The sequence below is a fragment of the Myotis myotis genome, unplaced genomic scaffold (genome assembly GCF_014108235.1).
Source record: "Myotis myotis isolate mMyoMyo1 unplaced genomic scaffold, mMyoMyo1.p scaffold_m19_p_3, whole genome shotgun sequence".
Taxonomy (NCBI): domain Eukaryota; kingdom Metazoa; phylum Chordata; class Mammalia; order Chiroptera; family Vespertilionidae; genus Myotis; species Myotis myotis.
This window is the reverse complement of record NW_023416335.1, coordinates 177735892-177758262: the sequence shown is the minus strand read 5'-3', so window position 1 is coordinate 177758262 and position 22371 is coordinate 177735892. Positions and strand designations below refer to the sequence as shown.

Here is a 22371-nt window from a genome sequence, read left to right as displayed (position 1 = left end):
GCTGATTATTGACAAGGCTCCTGTTCTGTGCTGGGGATATGAAATTGAATGAGGTAAGATCTCCGTGTTTGAAGGGTTCATGGCCGGTTGAGGGAGATGGACCCATGAAGAGATCAGTAAATGTTACAGTGGAGGAATGAGTGAGAGGAGAGTAGGCAGGAGACACTGTCTGCACCAACAGAGGATTTCTGGAACAGAGCATAGATTTCACCAGTGGCCCTTCAGAGCCAAAGTGAGGCTGTCGCGAGTGCTGCCACAGGGAGAGGACTAAAAGCAGTTGTCTGCACTCCAGCGCACTGCCAGAGTGCACCCCAACTCACCCCCACCAGAGACACTGGGTCATCAGAGGCTGCGTGTGGATCATGCTGTTTTGGTCTGTACATAATTAATTACCTTAAAGAAAGAGAATGGTGAAATAATTTTTTTTTTTTTTTTTACTGCACTCTACAGCAGTGCTTCTCAAACTCTCTGGGTGAAGGGCAAGTGTTCCCCACCCCCATCCCTTGTAAAATATAGCACAGTTGGTTCTTGGAAAAATGTTCATGGGCTGGGATGCCACAAGGTTACATTTCTATAATGGTGTCTCAATGCTTATTCTTAATTTCTGTACTCATCTCACCACAGTTGACCGATGACATTGGTCTATAGACCACACCTGGAGTAGCCTGCTTGCAGCATGTGCTTTTGGAGAACCTGTGGACATTCTGTGTGTGTGGTCTTAATACCTGGGACGGTAGTGTGTGCCTGTGGGTCCTGGAGGCAAACCTCCTGGGTTCAAATCCTGGCTCCCCAACTGAATAGCTATGTGACTTAACTTTCTTTTTTTAAAAAAATATATTTTATTGATTTTTTTACAGAGAGGAAGGGAGAGGGATAGAGAGTTAGAAACATCGATGAGAGAGAAACATCCATCAGCTGCCTCCAGCACGCCCCCTACTGGGGATGTGCCCGCAACCAAAGTACATGCCCTTGACTGGAATCGAACCTGGGACCCTTCAGTCTGCAGGCCGACGCTCTATCCACTGAGCCAAACCGGTTAGGGCGTGACTTAACTTTCTAATCCTCAACTTCCATAGCTGTAAAATAGAGATAATTCATTTGTCTCATAGGATTGTTGTTTAGAGTAAAGAATAATGCATATACAAGGTGAGCACAGTGTTTACTAACAATGGAAGTGGTGGTAAGGGGAGGAGAAGAAATAGTTGGTATTTTGACCATTATCCTATCCTTTATAATAAAGAGCTAATATGCTAATTAGACCGAACAGCAGAACGAGACCGTCTGGACAAAGCCGGGGCTTCGAGGGCCGAGCCCCTTGCACAAATTTCATGCATTGGGCCTCTAGTTATCATTATAATGATTATCCTCATTATAACGATCATTATTATTATTGTCATGTTGACTTTTTTTTTAACCTGATGAACACTGTAACAAAAGTGATTGTTTCCTCATTTGTTTTTGCCATCAGAAATTAGTCATATTTGTTACCACCCCATCTTTGGCAAGTGTACAGCATATCACAGCATGCATTTTATTAACTCTCCTCACCCTGATTCCAGCTCTGCTCTCACTCCCTCTGTTTCTCCTTAGCACGTCCTCACTCACTTACTCGTTCACTCACCTCCCCAGGGCTCGCCCCTTCCTGCTGGTTTATACTATCAGGGTTTCCCTGGCACGCTTCTGCTTCGGGCCAGACCTGGAAATGTCACTGCCTTGCTCAGGTTGATTTATTGCTGAATCCTAGCATAGCACTCAGAGTCTGAATCTTTTAGCCCTTTCTCAGTGCTCTCCTATCTGGCTGCTGTGTAGTAGTAACAGGAAATCACTTAGTGAATTCTTTGAGGCCTACCTAGAAGGTAGATTCCAGGAGAGAAGATTTTCTTTTGCTTATGCCAGATTCTCAGGGGTGCTACCAGTCTGAGAAAAACACTTTACCAAATCATAGTAAGAGATGTTTTTTATTTTCTGGCATTGTTTTCCTCCCACCACTTAGGTAATTGGTGAGTTTGGGCTGTAAATCCATTCAAGAGTCAATTCGCGGTTAAAATTTCTCTTGCAAAAGCAACTTTCCTTGCAGTCCTCAGAAGGAGGGGGTTGCGGGTGAGGAGGCTGGGAAGTATGAAGGAGAGAGCATTGATTTACCTCGGAGTCACCCCGCTCAGAGTTATCTGGGGACAGCACACCTTGGTTGGTGGACTGTCTCCGGCGCCCCCTTGTGGCCATGCAGGGTTTTCCTGTGTCAGGGTTGTTGGATGCCCTCAAGCATTCCTGTTTTGAGCCGATAGTTCCTCATTAGCTCTTCAGATGCTTTAGAGAATTTCATTTTAATACAGTAAGCTCTGTGCTAAGGATGTAAAAATAATTATTTCATTTATATTAGCAGAAATATATTACTTTATTTATTTTTTTTAATATATTTTATTAATTTTTTACAGAGAGGAAGGGAGAGAGATAGAGAGTTAGAAACATCGATGAGAGAGAAACATCGATCAGCCGCCTCCTGCACACTCCCCGCTGGGGATGTGCCCGCAACCAAGGTACATGCCCTCCACCGGAATCGAACCCGGGACCCTTCAGTCCGCAGGTCGACGCTCTATCCACTGAGCCAAACCGGTTTTGGCAGAAATATATTACTTTAAAGTAGCAGAACTCGCCATGTGATGTTTAAAGGGTCATATGCAAAATCCTATGAACCCATGAAATTTGTTTAGAATTCCAGAATCGCCCCATTCAAGGTAGTTCATATGAGATTAGTTTTATTAAGCTAAGATCTAAAAATAACTAGGTTTTTGAATATTGTTACCTATTATAATGCTATAGATGATGTATTAGTTGATTTTTTTTTTTTTTTTTACATACAGCTCTTACTATCTGCACATTTCAATCTATAAAGGAATAGTGGTTCCAAGAATTTACATTCTAAACGCAGGACTTTTTAATCTAGTAACAACAGGGGGATGAGAGCATGAGTGGGGAGGGGATGGGGGTTCATGGGGGGGAATGAGGACACATTTGTAATTCCTTAACTAATAAAGAATTTAAAGATTAAAAAAAAAAGAAAGAAAGAGAACAATCACAGAAGAGGTTGTAGGATGTGCTACAAGTACCATCACTGTTCTCACCAGTGGCGGCATCGCAAATGTTCACTGAGCACCTACCACATGTCCAACCCAACCCTACTATATTTTTAGTAACTTTTTGACTTGCTTATTTTTAGGTATGAGAAATTCTTATGCAGGAGATATTTATCGACCTTCATTTATTCAGGATAATGAGCTCAGACACCTAGTCCTTAAGGTAAATAAAGAAATGTATTTGCCTAAGTTGCATTTGCCCTTTCATTTCTATTTGAATGGGAGGCAGATTTTCTTTAGTTTGCTTTCTGTTCTAAACATACAGGACTCTACATTACCCCAAATGTCCTTTAATATAAAATTTAACTTGCACAAGTAACCATGTCTTATTAGTTTGGGCTAATGAAAGTAGAGAGGGAAGTGAGGCACTTCCTAAAATATGGAGCAAGGCTTCTCTTTAATGCCAGCCCCTCACACTGCCGAGTGCACTCACCTCCCATACGGTAGGACCTATTCCTCACCGGTACCTCCTGCAGAGCCGTCTGTCTTGTATCCTATTCCTTCAGGATCCTGTTCTCTGCCCATTAGCCAGCCACTGCTTACTTAATGAGTTGTTAGGCCATGCTTTGGCATGGGTTTTTGGATTCACTGGTCTAGAGGTTTATTTGACATGGAAAATATGACCACGTCATTGGCTCATCCTGCCCCCAGGACTAAGTGTCTTGATCTTGTGCTATGACTACTGGGTTTTAACCTATAGTTTGATTAAACAAAAGTATTCTTCATGTCCCTCTTTTATTTGAACAGCTGAATTTAAATATCATATTCCTGATAGGAATAGCACAGATTTTTTGCAGAAAACAAAAGTATTTTTAAAGACGGTGAAATATATAGTATGCTTTGGAAGCTTTCTCACCGATTTTTTATTTTTTTTAGCCATAACTTAATATAACCCCCAGAACACATCTGCCTAATTCACGCCATGTTTGTTTCCAGTTGGTAAATATTAGTTTAAGAAATGTCAGGTGGGAGTGCCAGACTCTTCCTCTGTCCATACATATCCATTTCCAAGGTTGCTGCACAGGGGATTTACTGGGTATACTTATGGAAGTTGCCATCTATTAGAATTCTTAAAACTTAGTTTTGATTGATAGCTTATCATTATTCAAGAAGTATAAAAAGATGTACAGTAAAATACTTTCATGCCTTCCTCATCCCCAGTATGCACATCTTTCCATCTGCACACACCCACAGGCAGTCGTTACTGATGGGTATCTCTACAGAGTTTCTGTATGCAGTCGTGTGGAATTCGGTTTAGGTAATTTTTACATTGTGAACTATTTAACTAAATAATCCCTGGCCGAACTTCTCATGTGAAAAAAAAATATTAATTTAGTCAGAGGTCCAAGGTGATGTTCTTTATAAATCTATTTATATACATCTTAAGACAATTTCTTAAAATTAATTTTACTACATTTATGACCCCACTGTTGGTTTTATTGCTACAACAGTTTTCTCAGAAAGGGAATGGATGTGTGTGAGAAAGACAGATGATATTTTTAAAATTTATTTTTGTATTTTTATATCCTAGACTGCAGAAGGCTTCCTGTTTGTGGTTGGATGTGAAAGAGGAAAAATTCTCTTCGTTTCTAAGTCAGTCTCCAAAATACTTAATTATGATCAGGTATGCAAAGGATATTTCCCACACTATGTTTAGTTTTTTTGAACAAACAGATTTCAGAGCTCTTTTTCTGAACCCTTTTTTCTATTGGGCTGTGTCCTGGGTTGGACTTTGTCTTTTGATAGTATGGTAACTTTTTTAACAGAGTGGTAAATCTAAGTTACACCATAAATTCACAGTTATTTTGTGACTTCCATATGATATGATAATATACTCGCTTTACTTTTACCAAGGGTAAAGTTTATTTTTTATTTATTTTTTTAATATATTTTTTATCGATTTCAGAGAGGAAGGGAGAGGGAGAGAGAAACACCAATGATGAGAGAGGATCATTGATCGGCTGCCTCCTGCACGCCCCCTACTGGGGATTGAGCCCACAACCCGAGCATGTGCCTTTGACGGGAATTTAAGCCAGGACCTTCTAGTCCGCAGTCCAACACTCTATCCACTGAGCCAAACCAGCTAGGGCGCCAAGGGTAAAGTTTAAAATAAATCCTAATATGACTTAGAAGTAACATATATGAATGGGGGGGATGTTAACAAGAGTTAATGAGAGTAAACAGAATACCAGTGGTGAGGTGTTTGTGTGTACCCAGTTATGGCTGGCTGTGCATGTATTTCTTTTTCTGCCTACAGGTATGACCTTGCTTTTAACACTGTTGCTCTCATACAGTGTAGCAGATGCATCTTTGAGATTAACTAAAAACAACTTAAACAAAAGAAAGCATTATGTCTGTATGAAGATAGGTAGGAAAATTATGGTACTGATTTTAAATGAATGTCTACTTTATATATAGGCTAGTTTGACTGGACAGAGCTTATTTGACTTCTTACATCCAAAAGATGTTGCCAAAGTAAAGGAACAGCTGTCTTCTGACATTTCACCAAGAGAGAAGTTAATAGATGTTAAAAGTAAGTGCTCATCTCAGTGTGCTTACCATTTCATGTAAATATAATTAGTACTTAAAAGTACAGCTATACAATGTTGTTGAAAAGTTAGATTTTTTAAAAAAAACAATATAATTATATAGACAATTCCTGTATTCATATAAAAATAAATACTATATTCATATGAAGATGCTTTGAGGAAAATGTGATTGCTTCATATTCACTCTTTTTGTATGCTAATAAAATCTTTACAAGAAAGTATCTTTTGGGATAAAAAATTGCTGAAGTTTTCACTATTCAGCTATTGCTGAGAGAGAATTATTCTCTTATATGGGTTAGGTCTATTCATTCTGAAACACCATGTATAATATTGCTTGGGAGTTGTAAGTATGCTTTATTTTCTCTCTGAAAATACTTACCTTCTCTGAAAATGCTTAGTGCCAAGTAATCATTTATAATATAAAATAATGATACTTTTTGCCATTGATTACTATTATAATTGAGGTTTTTTTTCTTTTTAATTTAATTTTTATTTCATTTAAAATGATCTTTATGCTCCGCCCCTTGGGGGTGGGTATAAAAATAAGTTGAAAGTTTGTAAGTGATCAAAAATATGATTGCTTGACAAGTACATTTTTTGGTATGTTTCACTTCCTGGCTTACAATGATACTGTTTTAAATAACCATTTCTCTTTTCTATATATAAAAAATGTAATAGATGATCAGAAAAGTGTTAGGAGATAAATTTCAAAATTGCTTAAAAATATTCTTTTCTACCTATTCTCTTGCCTCCTCCTCCTGTGCCAGCGGGTTTGCAAGTTCCCAGTAATTTCCATGGCGGAAGGACTCGAGTGTGCTCTGGCTCCAGACGGTCCTTTTTCTGTCGGATGAAGAGTTGTAAAGTCTCTGTCAAAGAAGAGCACGACTGCTCACCCGATGCAACGAAGAAAGGTATCGTTGTGAAGTGCCAGGTGGTTTAAGGCGTGGGTATGAAGTCAGTGTCCTGATTATTTTACGTACAGGAAAAATAAGGTCTGTGGCTTAGGCAAGTGATTTAGGCCCAAAGCACCTTAGGAAATACCTTTCACATTTATTAAGCAATTACATATTTTCTTTATGGCCCACGATGTTAATGGTGCTGTTGAAATTACAGTTTGGGGGCTGTCAAATGGGAAGAGCTGGAAATAAAACTTTTGTTATGAAATTCTGTTACTACTTTTAAAATAGAGCCCTAACCGGTTTGGCTCAGTGGATAGAGTATTGGCCTGCGGACTCAAGGGTTCCAGGTTCAATTCTGGTCAAGGGCATATGCCTTGGTTGCGGGCACATACCCAGTAGGGAGTGTGCAAGAGGCAGCTGACCGATGTTTCTCTCTCATCGATGTTTCTAACTCTCTATCCCTCTCCCTTCCTCTCTGTAAAAAATCAATAAAATATATTTAAAATATATATATATATATATATATATATATATATATATATATATATATATTTCGGTCTTTAAAAAAAAACCAAAACCCTGCAGTATTACAAGAGCCTGATTTGATTAATTAAGATGTTCCAGGTATAGTTTGAATTTTTATGACATGTGGTTCTTTGGTTTTATATTTCCAGTTCTGTTTTCTTGTGATTTTTTTAATAGACTTGTCTTGCAGATCTTTACATTTTGAATTGATTTAACACTCATGTATTTTACTTACTTGCTACATTTCAGGGACTGCAAACTGTTGCCTAAGAACATATTAACCTATCAGATATAGAATTTCCTGTACAAATTTTAACGTGAGATTTGATTTGACATCTTTTAAAAGGATATTTATATAGAGCTGCAGGATTCAGTTTATTTACAAGTTTTGGTCAGAGTCGCTTTTGGCAACCGCCTAAGATGATAATCAGTAATACTCATTTATATTAAGCCCTTACTCTGTGCCAGATACTGTGCTAAGTGCTTTAATCCCCGTGAAAACTCTGTTCTTACCTCTGTTTTAGAGTCAAGTGAAATAGGCAAACTCACGCTCAAACCTAAACCCCTTACTCTCACGCTGTACTATAAAGAGACAGGAGCAGCATGAATCAGCAGTCCTAAGGGTGGGACTGTTTGTAAACCATCAATTGTTCCCCCTCGCCCTTGGCTCTGAGCTAGCTGTCTACAGTCTCAGGGTTGAACTCGCAGCGGACCTGTGGTGAAGAGGCTGTGAAATCCAACTGACTGGGATCCAAGCTTTGCTCTACCAGCTGCTAGTTGTGTGACTATGAACAAGTTTCTTAACGCATCTGCGGCTCAGTTTCCTTATCTGTAAAACAAGGATATTCACAGGGCTGTCTGGTTTTGCAGAATGGCTACATGCATAGATTCTGGAGCCAAGCTGTTCAGATTTGAATCCTGACCTGTGATTTACTATGTGAGTTAAGACAGTGGTTCTCAACCTTCCTAATGCCGTGACCCTTTCATACAGTTCCTCATGTTGTGGTGACCCCCAACCAAACAATTATTTTCATTGCTACTTCATAACTGTAATTTTGCTACTCTTATGAATCGTAATGTAAATATCTGATATGCAGGATGTATTTTCATTGTTACAAATTGAACATAATTAAAGCATAGTGATTAATCACAAAAACAATATGTAATTATATATGTGTTTTCCGATGGTCTTAGGCGACCCCTGTGAAAGGGTTGTTTGACCCCCAAAGGGGTCGGGACCCACAGGTTGAGAACCACTGAGTTAAGATAAATGATTAAATTCTTCTGGGTCTCACTCTGCTCAACTGTAAAATGAGAAGAATGACAGAACCTCCCTCACAGGGTTGTTATCAGGATTAAATGGGTTAATACGTGTTAATGTACGCCGTCATGAATACTGTTAGCAGTAATGCACCTAAACTTAGGACAGTGAAGAGCAGAGATGGTCAGTACCATTATTGTCATCATTTCAGGGTTCCTGCTCCGTCTGCCTCATATTAATCTTCTATTGGGGGGGCATGGCCATATAATATGGAAATACTCTCCAAGAGCAGGAATATTTCTTCTGTGTGGATGGTCCAAGGAGTCATATTCCATGTAGACCCTGGACTGTAGTACATTTTACCCTTAGGATTTAACTAGAGATGAACTAATACCTTGTGGAATAAATACAACCACAGTTGAATCACCTCATCTACACAGCGATCCCTATGAGAGAGAAACCTGTTGGCCAATGCAGCTACCTTAATGTGATTGACATCTCTGTGGTATTTGATGCAGGTTATAAATTGAATGGAGGCGAAAATGATCAAGTTTTTAAAGTGTTTTAAAGATCACAGATTAATTTATCTTTCCTTCTGGAAGAGAGGAGTTTCCACATGGACTTATTTAGTGCTAGTATTTAAGTCATCTGGGTGCATGGCTAGTGCTCATTGTCACCATTTTACTTCTGTAAAACCTGATTTCATTCTCCACCCGTGCCCTCCCATTTTACTCTTTGCTTCCTAATCCTCACAACCTCACAGGTTTGATCTCAACCTCTCTCTTCGTTTTGAGAGCCATTGCTTTACACGGTCTGTCCAGTATGAGTCTCTGGGAGCACAGGAGAAGGAAAGGGCAAGACAGAGGAAGAAGGGATGCTCTGGGCAGCAGTGTCCAAGACTGCGGTGGAGGTTTCTTCCCCACTTGCATTTTCTCACAGCTTCTATAGCAATCTAGTTTCTAAAAAGTTCCCTATCTATTGGCTGTACTTAAGGAAAAGTGGTAGTGATGAGCCCAAGATCGTTACCTGACACAGTAGTCTCTAACTGGTCAGTCAGCAATTATTTAGTCCCTATTTAGGCACCATACCAAGTGCAAAAGCTACACTGGAAACAGGTAGACAAAGGTATTGCTCTAGCGAACCTCAGAGGGACAGGAGGCAGCCATTTGACAAGTAAATTAATAAATATTTCAGGTAGCAGAAAGTACAATGACGTCAATAAAATAGGATAAGGAGGACAGGGACTAGGAAGAAGCAGTACTTTAGAGTACTCAGAGAATCTCTCTCACGTGACATTTGATCTGAGACCTCGATGATCATGATGAGTCAGCTATGCACAAATCTATGGGAAGAAATTCCTGACCAAAGGACAAGGGTAAAGACCTTGAGGTAGGAAAACTTCAGATTTTGGGGGTATCAACAAGATCAGTGTGACTAGACTTTAGATGCCAAAAAGAATGTTCGGAAGGGAGGCACCTGGGACCAGATCTGAAGGCTCACATGGGCTAGGGGCAGTGCTGTGCAGGTTAGTGATGAACAACCAGCTTTCTGAGTGTAGTTCCGATAAGAATGTTGGTTGATATTTTCCTGTGCAGTGATAAGTAAGATGAAAGTGAAATCATGAAGACACGGTGTTGGAATTTCACTCATTTTTCAATGATATGTGATTCTGCTGAAAATGAATAGGTTTTTAAATACTGGAATATTATTTATTCAGTATTTTGGTATTATCCAACACACACTTTTAAGTTTAGTCCATTGTTGATATTTTATCACTTGTAGAGGTCTGTCTAGGCCAGTGGTCGGCAAACTGCGGCCTGGCAGACCGCGAGCCACATGCGGCTCTTTGGCCCCTTCAGTGTGGCTCTTCCACAAACTACTGGCTCTTCCACAAAATACCGACTTCTGCACATGGGCCACAAAGTTTCAATCGCACTGTATGTGCATGCCCTCATGTGGTATTTTGTGGAAGAGCCACACTGAAGGGCCAAAGAGCCGCATGTGGCTCGTGAGCCGGGGTTTGCTGACCATGGGTCTTGACCAGCCGTGGGCAAACTACGGCCCGTGGGCCGGATCCGGCCCATTCGGCTGTTCTATCCAGCCCGCGGAGCCGAAAGAGCGGAGGGTTCTCTTGCTCTCCCCTCCGCTCCTTCACCAGCAGCAGTGTTAACATGTATTAGTTCACACAAACACTCCATCCATGCTTTTGTTCCGGCCCTCCGGTCCAGTTTAAGAACCCGTTGTGACCCTCAAGTCAAAAAGTTTGCCCACCTCTGGTCTAGACAATCAGGAAAAAAACAAACAACAAATCAAGTCCTGATTTATAGCTTTGCCAATTTCTATGGTGTAAATAGTCACATGTTGGCTAATTTCAAGACACTTATATGAGGTCATTGAACACGGTAGAGAAGGAATGGTATGTTCAAAAAGAATTATTGTAATTTTTAAAAATTGTATTTATTAAGAACATATTATGGCCCAAACACTATTCTATATGCTGGGGCCAGAGCAGCGAACAAAACAAAATCCTTGCTGATGGTGATAAGTACTATGAAAAAAAAGAAAATAGAAGTACAGTTAGAACCAGACCTTCAAATCACATGGTTTTAAAAAATAATAAAGCATACCATCAACAAAATGAAGACAACCTGAATGGGAGACAACTGATGGAAGAAGATATGCGCAAGTGATATATAGCCGATAAGAGGTTAGTATACAAGGAACTCATGTAAGTCAATAGCCTAAAAAACTCCCACAAAGAATCAATTAAACAATGGGTAGAGGACCTAAATAGACATTTCTCCTAAGAGGACATACAGATGTCCACTAGACTTATAAAAGATGCTCATAATCACAATCATCAGGGAAATGCAGATCAAAACCCCAATGAGATATCATCTGACACCTATCAGAATAACTATCCTATATAATAAAAGCCTAGGTGGTGTCATGTCCTCGTGCAACATCACAAGATGGCCGCCCTCACGTCGTTGCAAGATGGCCACCACAAGATGGCCGGCAGGGGAGGGCAGTTGGGAGCAATCAGGCCGGCAGGGGAGCAGTTAGAGGGTGAACAGGCTGGCAGGCAGAAACTATTAGGGACAATCAGGCAGGCAGTCGAACAGTTAGGAGCCAGCAGTACCGGATTGTGAGGGGTAAACGGCAGTCGGACATCCCCCAAGGGGTCCAAGATTGGAGAGGGTGCAGGCCTGGCTGAGGGACGCCCCCTCCATGCACGAATTTCGTGCACCAGGCTTCTAGTCATCAGTAAATCAACAAACAAGTGTTGGTGAGGATGTGGAGAAAAGAGAACTCTCATGTTGTAAATTGGTGCAGCCAGTATGAAAAACAATATGGAGATTCCTCAATAATTTTAAAATAGAACTGCCATATGATCCAGCATTTCTACTTCTGGGTATTTATCCAGAGAAAACAAAAACACTAATCAAAGAGATATATGCAGCCCTATTTCCAATAGCCAAGGTATGGAAGCAACCTAGATTTCTGTTGCTGGACGATTGGATACAAAAGATGTTATCCTATCTAATAAAGAGGGAATATGCTAATTGGCCCTCACACCATCACAAAGATGGCGGCGCCCACAGCCAATAAGGAGGGAATGTGCTAATTGACTGCCGCGCCCTCAAGATGGCGGCGCCCAGTCCCCTCAGCCCCCCCAGCCTTCCAGGGCCGGTCCGAGGCGCAGGCAAGCCTTAGATGGCAGCTGCCCAGCTGCCCAGGGCCGCCCGAGGCTTGCAGAGGTGTGATGGAGCATCACTTTCCCCTGATCGTCGGGTCACCTCCCACCCCTGAGGGTTCCTGGATGTGAGAGGGGGCAGGCCAAACTGAGGGACCCCCCTCCAGTGCATGAATTTTCATGCACCAGGCCTCTAGTATGTATGTACAATGGAATATTACTCAACAGTTAAACAGAATGAAGTCTTGCCATTTGTGACAACATGGATGGACCTAGAGGGTATTAATGCTAAGTGAAATAAGTCAGACAAAGACAAATACAGTATTATTTTACTTTTATGTGAAATCTAAAAAATAAAAACAAACAAAACAGAAACAGACTCATAGATACAGAGAACAAACCGATTGTTGTCAGATGGGTGGGGAAGGGAAGTAAGAGGTACACACTTTCACTTATAAAATAAGCCACGGGAGTGTAATGTACAGAACAGGGAACATAGTCAATAATACCATAAAAACTTTATACTCTGACAGTTACTAGACTTATCATGGTGATCACTATGTTGCACACCTGAAACTAATACGATTGTATGACATCTATACTTTAACAAAAAATTTAAAAAGCATAAGTAGTTATATTGCTTTATTAAATATGTATGATTTTTAAAGAAAAAAGTTTAACAAATTCTTATTTTTTTATCCTTTTCTCATATTTTTAATTTTAGTTTTGTTTTAGGATATACATATTAGTACACAAGTGGATGTATATCATTTATACATGTAAAGGGTGCCTACATTTTTTATAGCATGCTACATAAGAAATATTTGAAGTCCATTGCTTTAGAAATTAGAGAAATAACAGATGAGTCTTGGCAGTGCTCTCTGGGAACATCTCTGCACTTTAGCTGACCCCCTAGCCTGATAAGGAGGAAGATTGCTTTGTGGTATTAGGTCTAGTGGGAGCTGAGTGACCATTGCCCTCACTGCAGTGGATTATAAAGAACCAAAGTACACACCCTAGGTATGCCTCCTTTAGGAGTTCATATTAACATTAGAGGGGGTGAAGACATGTAGACCAGCTGGGAGAACCTCAAGATACATTTCAAAAGATCTGTTCCCCAATAAGGCAGACCCTAAGGAATGAATAGTGGACACATTGAAGTTTTAAGAGGACAGCTTGGTGACATGCTTGTCCACCATAGTGAAAGTTGAATCCTGAGTTGAGAAGTGCCCAGTATGGAAGAGAAGATCGAGCTTGCTAAGTCTATGGCTCTGGCACCTTCCAGAAGTTTACCAGGCTCAAATCTTCAAAACAGAATACCAGCGGCCGCCCCTCCTGGAAGGAATGGAGAATGCAAGCCTATGGGCAGGTCAGGACCATGAAAACACAGGCAACATCTCTTTTCCAGGAAACCTTCCCTGGCACCCTCCCCTTTCTGATTGGCTTGAGTCCTGGGTACCCACTTTTGGTAATCCTATCTAATAAAGAGGGAATATGCTAATTGACCCTCATGCTGTTGCGCACCTGCCTCCGGAGTCCCCCAGTCCCCTCAGCCCGCCAGCCACCCAGGGCTGGCCCGAGGCACAGGCAAGCCTCATATGGTGGCTGCCCAGCCACCCAGGGCCACCCGAGGCTCAGGTAACCAGGTCCAGCCAAGGCTTGCGCTGCTGGCAGTGGCAGCAGCAAAGGTGTGATGGGGGCATTGCCTTCCCTTGATCTCCGGATCACCTCTGGCCCCTGAGGACTGTGAGAGGGGGCAGGCCAGGCTGAGGGACCTCCCATCCAGTGCATGAATTTTCATGCACCAGGCCTCTAGTCTATTCATAAAACTGAGTCTCTATTATATTTGCTGCTGTTTCCACACTGTATTGAAATTATATTCTTTTATATTTGCCTCTCACACTAGAATGAGTGATTCGTCTCTCCATAGTTCCTCACATATAGATATTCACACATTTACTGATGGCATAAGTGACCGTTCTCCTGTCCTTTGTTCCTGATTGGTGGACCACATAATTGACTCAGAGCCCAAAGAATAGTTAAGAATCCAGTGAATTAATTACATTGTAATGTTTTTGTTTTGCCCAAGAAGCAATTGGGACATATTTTAGAAGTTTTTATCCCAAGAAGTTTTTAGCAAATGCTATGGACTGAGTTGTGTCCCCTAAAATTCATTTGTTGAACCTCTCACCCCTCAATGTGATGGTATTTGGAGATGGGATCTTTTGGGAGGTAATTAGGTTTAGGTGAAGTCATGAGAGTGGGGCCCTCATGATGTGATTAGTGCCCTTATAAGAAGGGACACCCGAGAGTTTACAGTCTGTGAGCACAAAGCTATATGGTAGCGGTCTATAAACCCTCACCAGAACTCAGCTATGCGCCCATCCTGATCTCAGAATTCCAGCCTCTACAATTGTGAGGAAATAAATATCTGTTGGTTAAGCCACCCAGTCTGTGATCGTTTGTCATGGGATCCGGGGCTAAGACAGCAAACAGCTTGGACCATTTTCTGTATCATAGCTCCCAGAAGTAAAATGAAAAGGCTCTGTAGTGGGAGCCAAAGGAATCTGGGGCTTATGGGAAATAAATGTGTTTATTCAATGGGCACTTTACAGTTTGGCTTGAAATACGGAACTACAAGCACAAATTGGTGGTAGGACTCTACCTTGTCTGTTTCTTTCTTCTTTGTGTCACCTTAGATTTTTTTACTTCTTTTTTTGTGTGAAATTCTAGGACAGCATATGACTGAATATATACAACTTGGTGGATTTTTCTTAGCTATGGGAGCCCAAGTCAGTTGCTGATGATAATCTTGGAAGTATAAAACTTTCCATGTGTGGTCTTTTAACCCTTTGCAAAGATACAAAAAGGAAAGTTACACACCCTTTAGACAGCTGCGTGGTTCTGTCATAGTATTTTGAGGCAGTCTTGTAAATATTGAATCTTAAGCAAAAACACATGTGTATAGTCATAGGTTAAAAAAAATCTAAACATCATTCTTGAAGAATGTAATAATCAAACTTTGGTTCTTCCATGTGGTTTCTAAAAGGATTTTTTTAAAAATTTATTATTAGAAGTTTGAGATTTATAGGAGAGGCAGGGAAAAATTCTTTCCTTTGAAATAAATATTGATTATCTTACTGGAAAAACTACAGATATTTTAAGAATATTTGGCAAATGGTCAATAAAAGCTGATTAATAGTTGAATTCTGTGATGAGCTGAAGGAACTGACAGATTTTTAAGTCCCTCTAATGTTCCAGGTTCTCATCTAAGCTCTGCCTCACATCAGCCATGCTGGTGGCCGGGTTTTAGGACGGAGTGGAAAGGGCCTGGGCTCTGAATTTATTAAGGTTTTAACGTCGGGTCTGCTGCTTAACAACTGTGCCGCCTTAGGCAGGCTCCTCTCAATCTGTGGAAAATGGGGTGATGGGCTGCACTGTTTCCCCATAACTCACATGTTGAAGTGGAAGCCCTAGCTCCCCATGTGAGGGGACTTGGAGATAGGGCCTTTAAAGAAGGAATGAAGGGTAAATGAGGTCATAAGAGTGTGGCCCTAATCCAGTAGGACTGGTGTTTCACACGAAGAGGGAGAGACACCTGGAATGCACCCCCACAGAGAGGAGGCCACGTGAGGACACAATGAGCGTCTCCTGTCTGCAAGTGAAGCAGAGGCCCCAGGAGAAACCAAACAGCCAACCCCTTGATCCTGAACTTCTAGCCACCAGAACTGTGAGAAAAGTAAATTTCTATCGGTTAAGTCACCCAGTCTGTGGTATTTTGTTACGGCAGTCCTCGCAGACTGATAAGATAGGTATACTATAGCTCATGGGAGCAGGGTTAGGATTGCATGTGGCTAAGTGCTGTGCTTGGCTCCTGGTAAGCACTCAGTAAATGAAAGCCATTATTTGTGACTCAGAGAAAAAAGAAGGAAAATAAAAGGGCAAGAAGAAAATTAGTAATTATTTAAAATCTATATGCCCAGCATTTTGCTTAAGTACCTGATTCAGTCGGCATAACAGTACTGTGCAAATCACCCCCATTTTGCAGATGAGGAAACTGAAGCCCTAAAAGGTTACGCAATTTGTCTAAAGTCACAGAGAAAGTGGCAGAGTCAAATCTAGCATTAACATCTGTGTGCCTTCCACTCTGCTGCGCCACCTATGAGAGGAGCTGCCTAGATGCCAAAGGCTATTAATGAAAGAGAGCCACCCTCGGCGATTTCTGCAGTGGAAACACATCTAGGGGTTGGCTTCCCTTGTAGGAATGCACTTCTGCCCACACACAGAGGTTCAGTCCCACATCAAGCTGGGCCACACAGATGCCTGCACTGGGAGTCACATAGCTTCTCAGAGAAGAACTTTTTAGTCTGCTCAAGCACTTGAACCAAATATTCACTTGACACTCCAGCGCTGTGGGCCAAAGGCATGAGGCCAGTCTGGCCTAAGGAATGGTAAGGGCATGTGTTAACAATCAGTAAGGCCCTTCCTCGCAGTGCCTGATGTTTGAGAACTGCCTGCAGACAGACATGTAGACAGAAGCCTGGACCAGGATGAGGTTAACGGCACAATGGAACCCTGGTGCGCCACATGGATGACTTCCCACACATGTGATCATTTTGGATTGTGCTTAACCAAGGAGAAGGTCTGTCAAGCGAAATAAACATTTTGCATATAGTTACTACTAAATCATTCTTTCCAGTAATGATTAGCCTGTTGGGGTCCAACCCCAGCAGGTCCAGGGGTTCCCAAAGGTGTGGATGGAGTCGGCGAAGAAGGAATGACACGGAGACAGCGTTCAGTTGATCAGCAGCCTAGCCAGGTTCTAGCCAGCATCTCCAGCCAGGTTCTGTGTTTTATTGTCTTATTATATCTGTATTTATACCAGTTGATTTTAATCCTATCAATTTCTATTCCAAAGGTTAGGGTGTTTCTTATCTTCATTCCAGGGAGTAAACATTATGTAGCTTAAGCATGATTGTTCGTAGTTAAAGTGATTAACTACCCGCCTGGCACTTAGTTAAGGGGTTTTATTCCCTCCCTAACTTCAGGGAAAAATCCCTACCTGGGGAAACAACCTTTCTCAGAGAGGTGACCTTGGTTAAAACACATAGCGCCAAGAAGGTGAGCAAACGTATTAAGAACAGTATGCCATATACACCAGGTCCCTTGAAACATATGCTGTGCAGATGTTTCTTCCCTGCAGCGACTGTGTCAAGCAGCAAGGATGGACCGGCTTCCGGCATTTGCCAATGTCATCGACTATTTTAAGATCACTTCCTATTAATGATGAAAGTTAATAAAGGTATTTTTCTTCCCTTTTACCATGACATGTTACATTAACTTTTTTCGTTATTTTTAAGACTGTGTTTTAAAAATATGTTTTTATTGATTTTTTTTTTAGAGAGAGAGGAAGGGAGAGGGATAAAGAGTTTAAAACATTGATTGACTGCCTTCTGCACACTCCCTTTGAGCCCAACCCTGGCATGTGCCCTGACCAGGAATTGAACCAGCAACCTCTTGGTTCATTGGACGATGCTCAACCACTGAACCACACCAGCTAGGATAAGACTATTTTTTTAGAGCAGTTTTAGGTTTGCAACAAAATTGAGAGAGGTAGAGAGATTTTCCTTGTATTCTTGGCCCCCACACATGCATAGCTTCCCCCATTATCAACATCTTCTACCAGAATGGTATATATATTTTTTTCACCAAGGATGAAACCCACATTGACACATCATAATCACCCAAAGTCCATAATTTACCTTAGAGTTCATTCTTGCTGTTGTACATTTTGTGGGTTTAGACAAATATATAATGACATATCTCCATCATTATAATATCATACAAATTATCTTCATAAAAATTCTCTGTGCTCTGCCTATTCATCTCTTACCACCACCACCCCTGGCAAACACTAATCTTTTGACTCCATAGTTTTGTCTTAGTTACATTTAAATATTAAAAAAGAGAGTAGAAAACAGCCCTTTTAATGATAATTAAAACTGAATTTAAGATTTATGGAACAGCTATTTCCAAAATTAGCCACCAGTCACTCATAGCAACATAGGTTTGAACTGTGTGGACATGCAGATTTTTTTTTAATAAACACCGTAAATGTATTTTCTCATGATTTTCTTAATATTTTATTTTCTTTTGCTTTATTGCAAGAGTGTAGTATATAATGCGCAAAATGTGTTCATTGACTTGTTATTGGTAAGGCTTCTGGTCAACCCACACACACACCACATTGTTCAAGGGTCAACTGTACTATTCTCTCTGATTTTGTGTGTGTTTGAGATTTTCCATAGTAAGAATTTAGAAAAAATTAGCAAGAGTAACACTAAAAACATGATTTCTACCCTGATTCTAATGTCATAGATTTAGACTTTGAAAAGGATTCTAAGATAAGAATAAAATTTCTCTTGTATCTCAACTTGTGAAATCAAAGGTTGATGAAGGATGGGTGACCACTTCCAAACATCTTAGGTATTTCTTAAGTTTATCTTAGTAAGATAATCAGTCATACAGTAATGCACCCAGAATCCATTGGCTTCTTGCGCAAGTGTGGCAGATGCTGTCAGTTCCACGTGACATAGCCTCTCAGCACCTACCCCTTCAAGGGCACCCCATCTGGTTTGCAGTGTCTCACCCCTGTGATTCTGTTTGACCTCTTTCTCTGGTCTTCATAGACAGCATGCTTCCCTGGATTGATGATGGTGACATTAAACAGGATAAGGGATAAGTGATAAACTTGGTTCAGGGTTGGAAGGGAGAATGACTTGTAATTTAAGGTACCTTTGGACCATGGAGGGAGTGATGTGTGTTAGGTGTTGAACACAAGGTCCTGTGCATGGCTTACAAAAGTCAAACTGTTGCCTGCTATGTTGCCATTTCCCCATCGCAAACCATGTTTCAGCCACATCTGACCGCTGTCTCTTGACTCTCAGTTTGCAGTGGCTGTTCCCTCTGACTGGAATACCTTTTTGTAGCCCCTTTCTCCCCCGTTATCCAGGCAAGTCCTGTTTGGACCCCTGTGACAGAGCACTCACTGTCATCAAACAGCAGGGCATTGGTGGCTCAGAAAGGGAGCTCTGGAGCCAGCTTGTCTGGATGTAAACCTTGGCTCCACCCTCCCTGCTGTGACCTTGGTGTTAACTCTCAGTTTCCTAACACAGTGGGGACAATGTTAGAACACCGCACAGGACTATTAATACATTAGTGTATGAATTATACATTTAAAGCACTTAAAACAGAGCATAGCACATCAAGTGTGCTATAAATCTTTGCTGTTACTATTAGTTGCTATTTTATAAGACAGCCCATATCACTTTCTATTTAAAAACATGCTTTTAAAAGAATTGTTGTAGTAACAGTCTTATCAAATAGTGCCGATTTAAAACAGTGACTGTCCTGGTCTTTTCTAAAGGTTATCACAAACAGTTGAAGTAATTTTTACCAGCCCTTTTTTTCTTCTTTTTAATCTTCAAGTCACTTTTTTTGTGGATTGCCATACTCTGTAGACTGCCTGCCTTTTATGCCTGTGTTGCGTTTCAGTATTTTCTTAAGCATTTCCTGATATTTGAGATATCAGGAAGATATGGATTATCTTCAGTTTTTTATTTTTCTTGTTGGACCTTTTCCTGTGAGTTAAGCTTGGGATTTTTTTTTTTTCTGAAAGTGAAATTTGAGTCAAATTTTATTTTTATAATACATTTTATTATAAATTTCTCTAAGTGGTCTCCAAATTTTGTCTATAATCTAGTATAACCATTATAAGTACTAACATAAGATATTTAAGAATGTATACATAATTATCCTTTGAACTTAGGAATATAAATTATATCAAAATTTTAATAAGCTGAAAACAGTATCTTTGTGGTTAAGGGCAAGAGAGCATGAAGTTTAACTTTTTCTAACAGATATAAATTACAGTATTTTTAAAAATTGACTTAGAAATAAATAAATATAGACCTGTTTAAACCTAAATTAAAGCAGTCTTCTTACTTTTTGATATAGTACTTATAGTTTAATTCCTGAGGGAAAATAACCCATTAAGAATAAAGTGGTTAAACACAATCGATTTCAATGAAATACATTATTTGAATATTTCAAAGTACATTATAACTCATGTCAATGTAAGAAATATGAGAATTCATAATGATTCAAATGCTATTTTATCTCCCCCCCCCCCCAGTTTTATTGAGATATAATTGACAAATGCTCTTTTAAAAAAAACTTTTGAATTAGATCATAGGAAATTCTGCACTGTCCACTGCACTGGTTACTTGAGAAGCTGGTCTACAAATACTATTGGAATGGAAGAAGAAAGGAACAGTAAGGAAGACAGCAATTTCACCTGCCTTGTTGCCATTGGGAGATTATATCCAAATACTGTCCCACAGAACAGTGGAGAGGTTAAAGTGAAACCAACTGAATTTATAACCCGTTTTGCAATGAATGGAAAATTTGTCTATGTGGACCAAAGGTAACATTTATATGCCTTAATGACGTGAGTTCACTGGGATATTTAAGGCTATTAAAATGTGGCTTAGGACTGTTGGACTTTTTCTTTTAAGGCTTCAAAACAGGAAATAAAGTTTAAATGAAATAACAATATGGATATTACCAGTAAATTTGTTCAAGCCAAAATGTAAACTTGGAATATTTCTTAGCCAGTGGCGCAGAAACTGGGCATGGGTCTCTGGCCACAGTTTCACTGGCAGTGGATTGGGTGGGCGTCCTCTGGAGTAGCCTCATGCCTGGGTGTCCATTCTGTTTTGCAGCTCTGGTCTGGGTTAGTGATGCCCCTGAGTTACTCATCCCCGAGTCCACTTCCCTACTGTCCTGACCATGTATGGACCTTCAGGATTCTGGAAGGAATTTGTTCATCAATTCTAAGTTTCTTTTTAATTTTAAAACCAGGGCAACAGCAATTTTAGGATATCTGCCTCAGGAACTTTTGGGAACTTCTTGTTATGAATATTTTCATCAAGATGACCATAGTAAATTGACTAACAAGCACAAAGCAGGTATGCATTGAGTGGGGTAAGGTTTGGGTACTTTTTAATTGCAGCTTCAACTCTTAATTTCTCATTCCTGTGAAATCCAAAACTTGAATTAATCCTCAAAAGTTTGATTTATATAGTGGTAGACCGTATACTAATTATGATCTTTTCTTGTTAAGTTCTACAGAGTAAAGAGAAAATATTTACAGATTCATACAAATTCAGAGCAAAAGATGGCTCGTTTGTAACTTTAAACAGCCAATGGTTTAGTTTCACAAATCCTTGGACCAAAGAACTGGAATATATTGTGTCTGTCAACACTTTAGTTTTGTAAGTAATTGTTTTTATGTTGGTAAGACCTTTTATTAATTTCAAATGAATATCTTTGCTTCCCTCATCTTGCTAACTCATTAAAACTATCTTACCTTCTGAATTTATATTACAACTGGGATATACACTGAGTGGCCAGATTATTATAACCACCTGACATTTGTAGGCAAATTAGCCGTACACTGCATCGTATGGGATATGGAAGCCGAAGGCCTGTTCGAACACCTTTGCTGTCTGCAGTTACCAAGATAAAATGTCTCCAATCGCACAGGAACACAAGGATTGGACAGTCGAGCATTGGAAAAAAGTCATGTGGTTCGATGAATCACGTTTCCAGTTGCATCATGCAGATGGCAGAATGAGAATTTGGCGGAAACATCATGAAAACATGCACTCCACATGCATGAGTACAACCCTTCAAGCTGGTGGGGCAGTGTTATGGTTTGGGGCATGTTTTCCTGGCATGATTTGGGCCCTTTAATTCGTGTGGAACAACGTCTGAATAGCACAACATACCTAAGTATCATTGCTGATCAACTTCATCCTATCATGTTAATGGCGTATCCCAATGGAGATGGCTTCTTCCAACAAGACCATGCCCCATGCCACGGTGCTCATATTGTGCAGGAGTGGTTTCAAGAACATGAGGGAGACTTTACCTTGCTTAGGTGGCCCCCACAATCACCAGATCTCAATCCAATTGAGCATTTGTGGGACGAAGTTAAAAGAGCCATCAGGCAGCTGGTTCCACAACCATCAAATCTCAGAGAAGTGGACAGTGCTATTCATCAGGCATGGTGTCAGATTCCTTGCATCACCTTTCAACATCTCATGGAGTCAATCCCAAGAAGAATCGCTGCAGAATTGAAGGCAAAAGGTGGCCCAACGAAGTACTGATGGGGTGGTCATAATAATCTGGCCACTCAGTGTATATTGAGTACTTCACTCACTGTCTATTGGCATTAGTTCTC

General features: G+C 40.4%; 1 protein-coding gene across 3 annotated transcripts in view; it reads left to right on the top strand.

Moving 5' to 3' along the window:
* The window catches only part of ARNTL2 (aryl hydrocarbon receptor nuclear translocator like 2), a 67096-nt gene that overhangs the window by 29273 nt on the left and 15452 nt on the right, over window positions 1–22371 (top strand). For all 3 annotated transcript variants that reach the window (XR_004966058.1, XM_036299367.1, XM_036299366.1), the window contains 7 exons: window positions 3218–3297; window positions 4666–4758; window positions 5553–5667; window positions 6451–6594; window positions 20313–20550; window positions 20988–21094; window positions 21250–21400. Coding sequence is in view for 2 of the 3 variants with exons in the window: in XM_036299367.1 (XP_036155260.1) it covers window positions 3218–3297; window positions 4666–4758; window positions 5553–5667; window positions 6451–6594; window positions 20313–20550; window positions 20988–21094; window positions 21250–21400 (928 nt within the window). In the remaining variant the exon portion in view is untranslated. The remainder of the gene's footprint in view (window positions 1–3217; window positions 3298–4665; window positions 4759–5552; window positions 5668–6450; window positions 6595–20312; window positions 20551–20987; window positions 21095–21249; window positions 21401–22371) is intronic.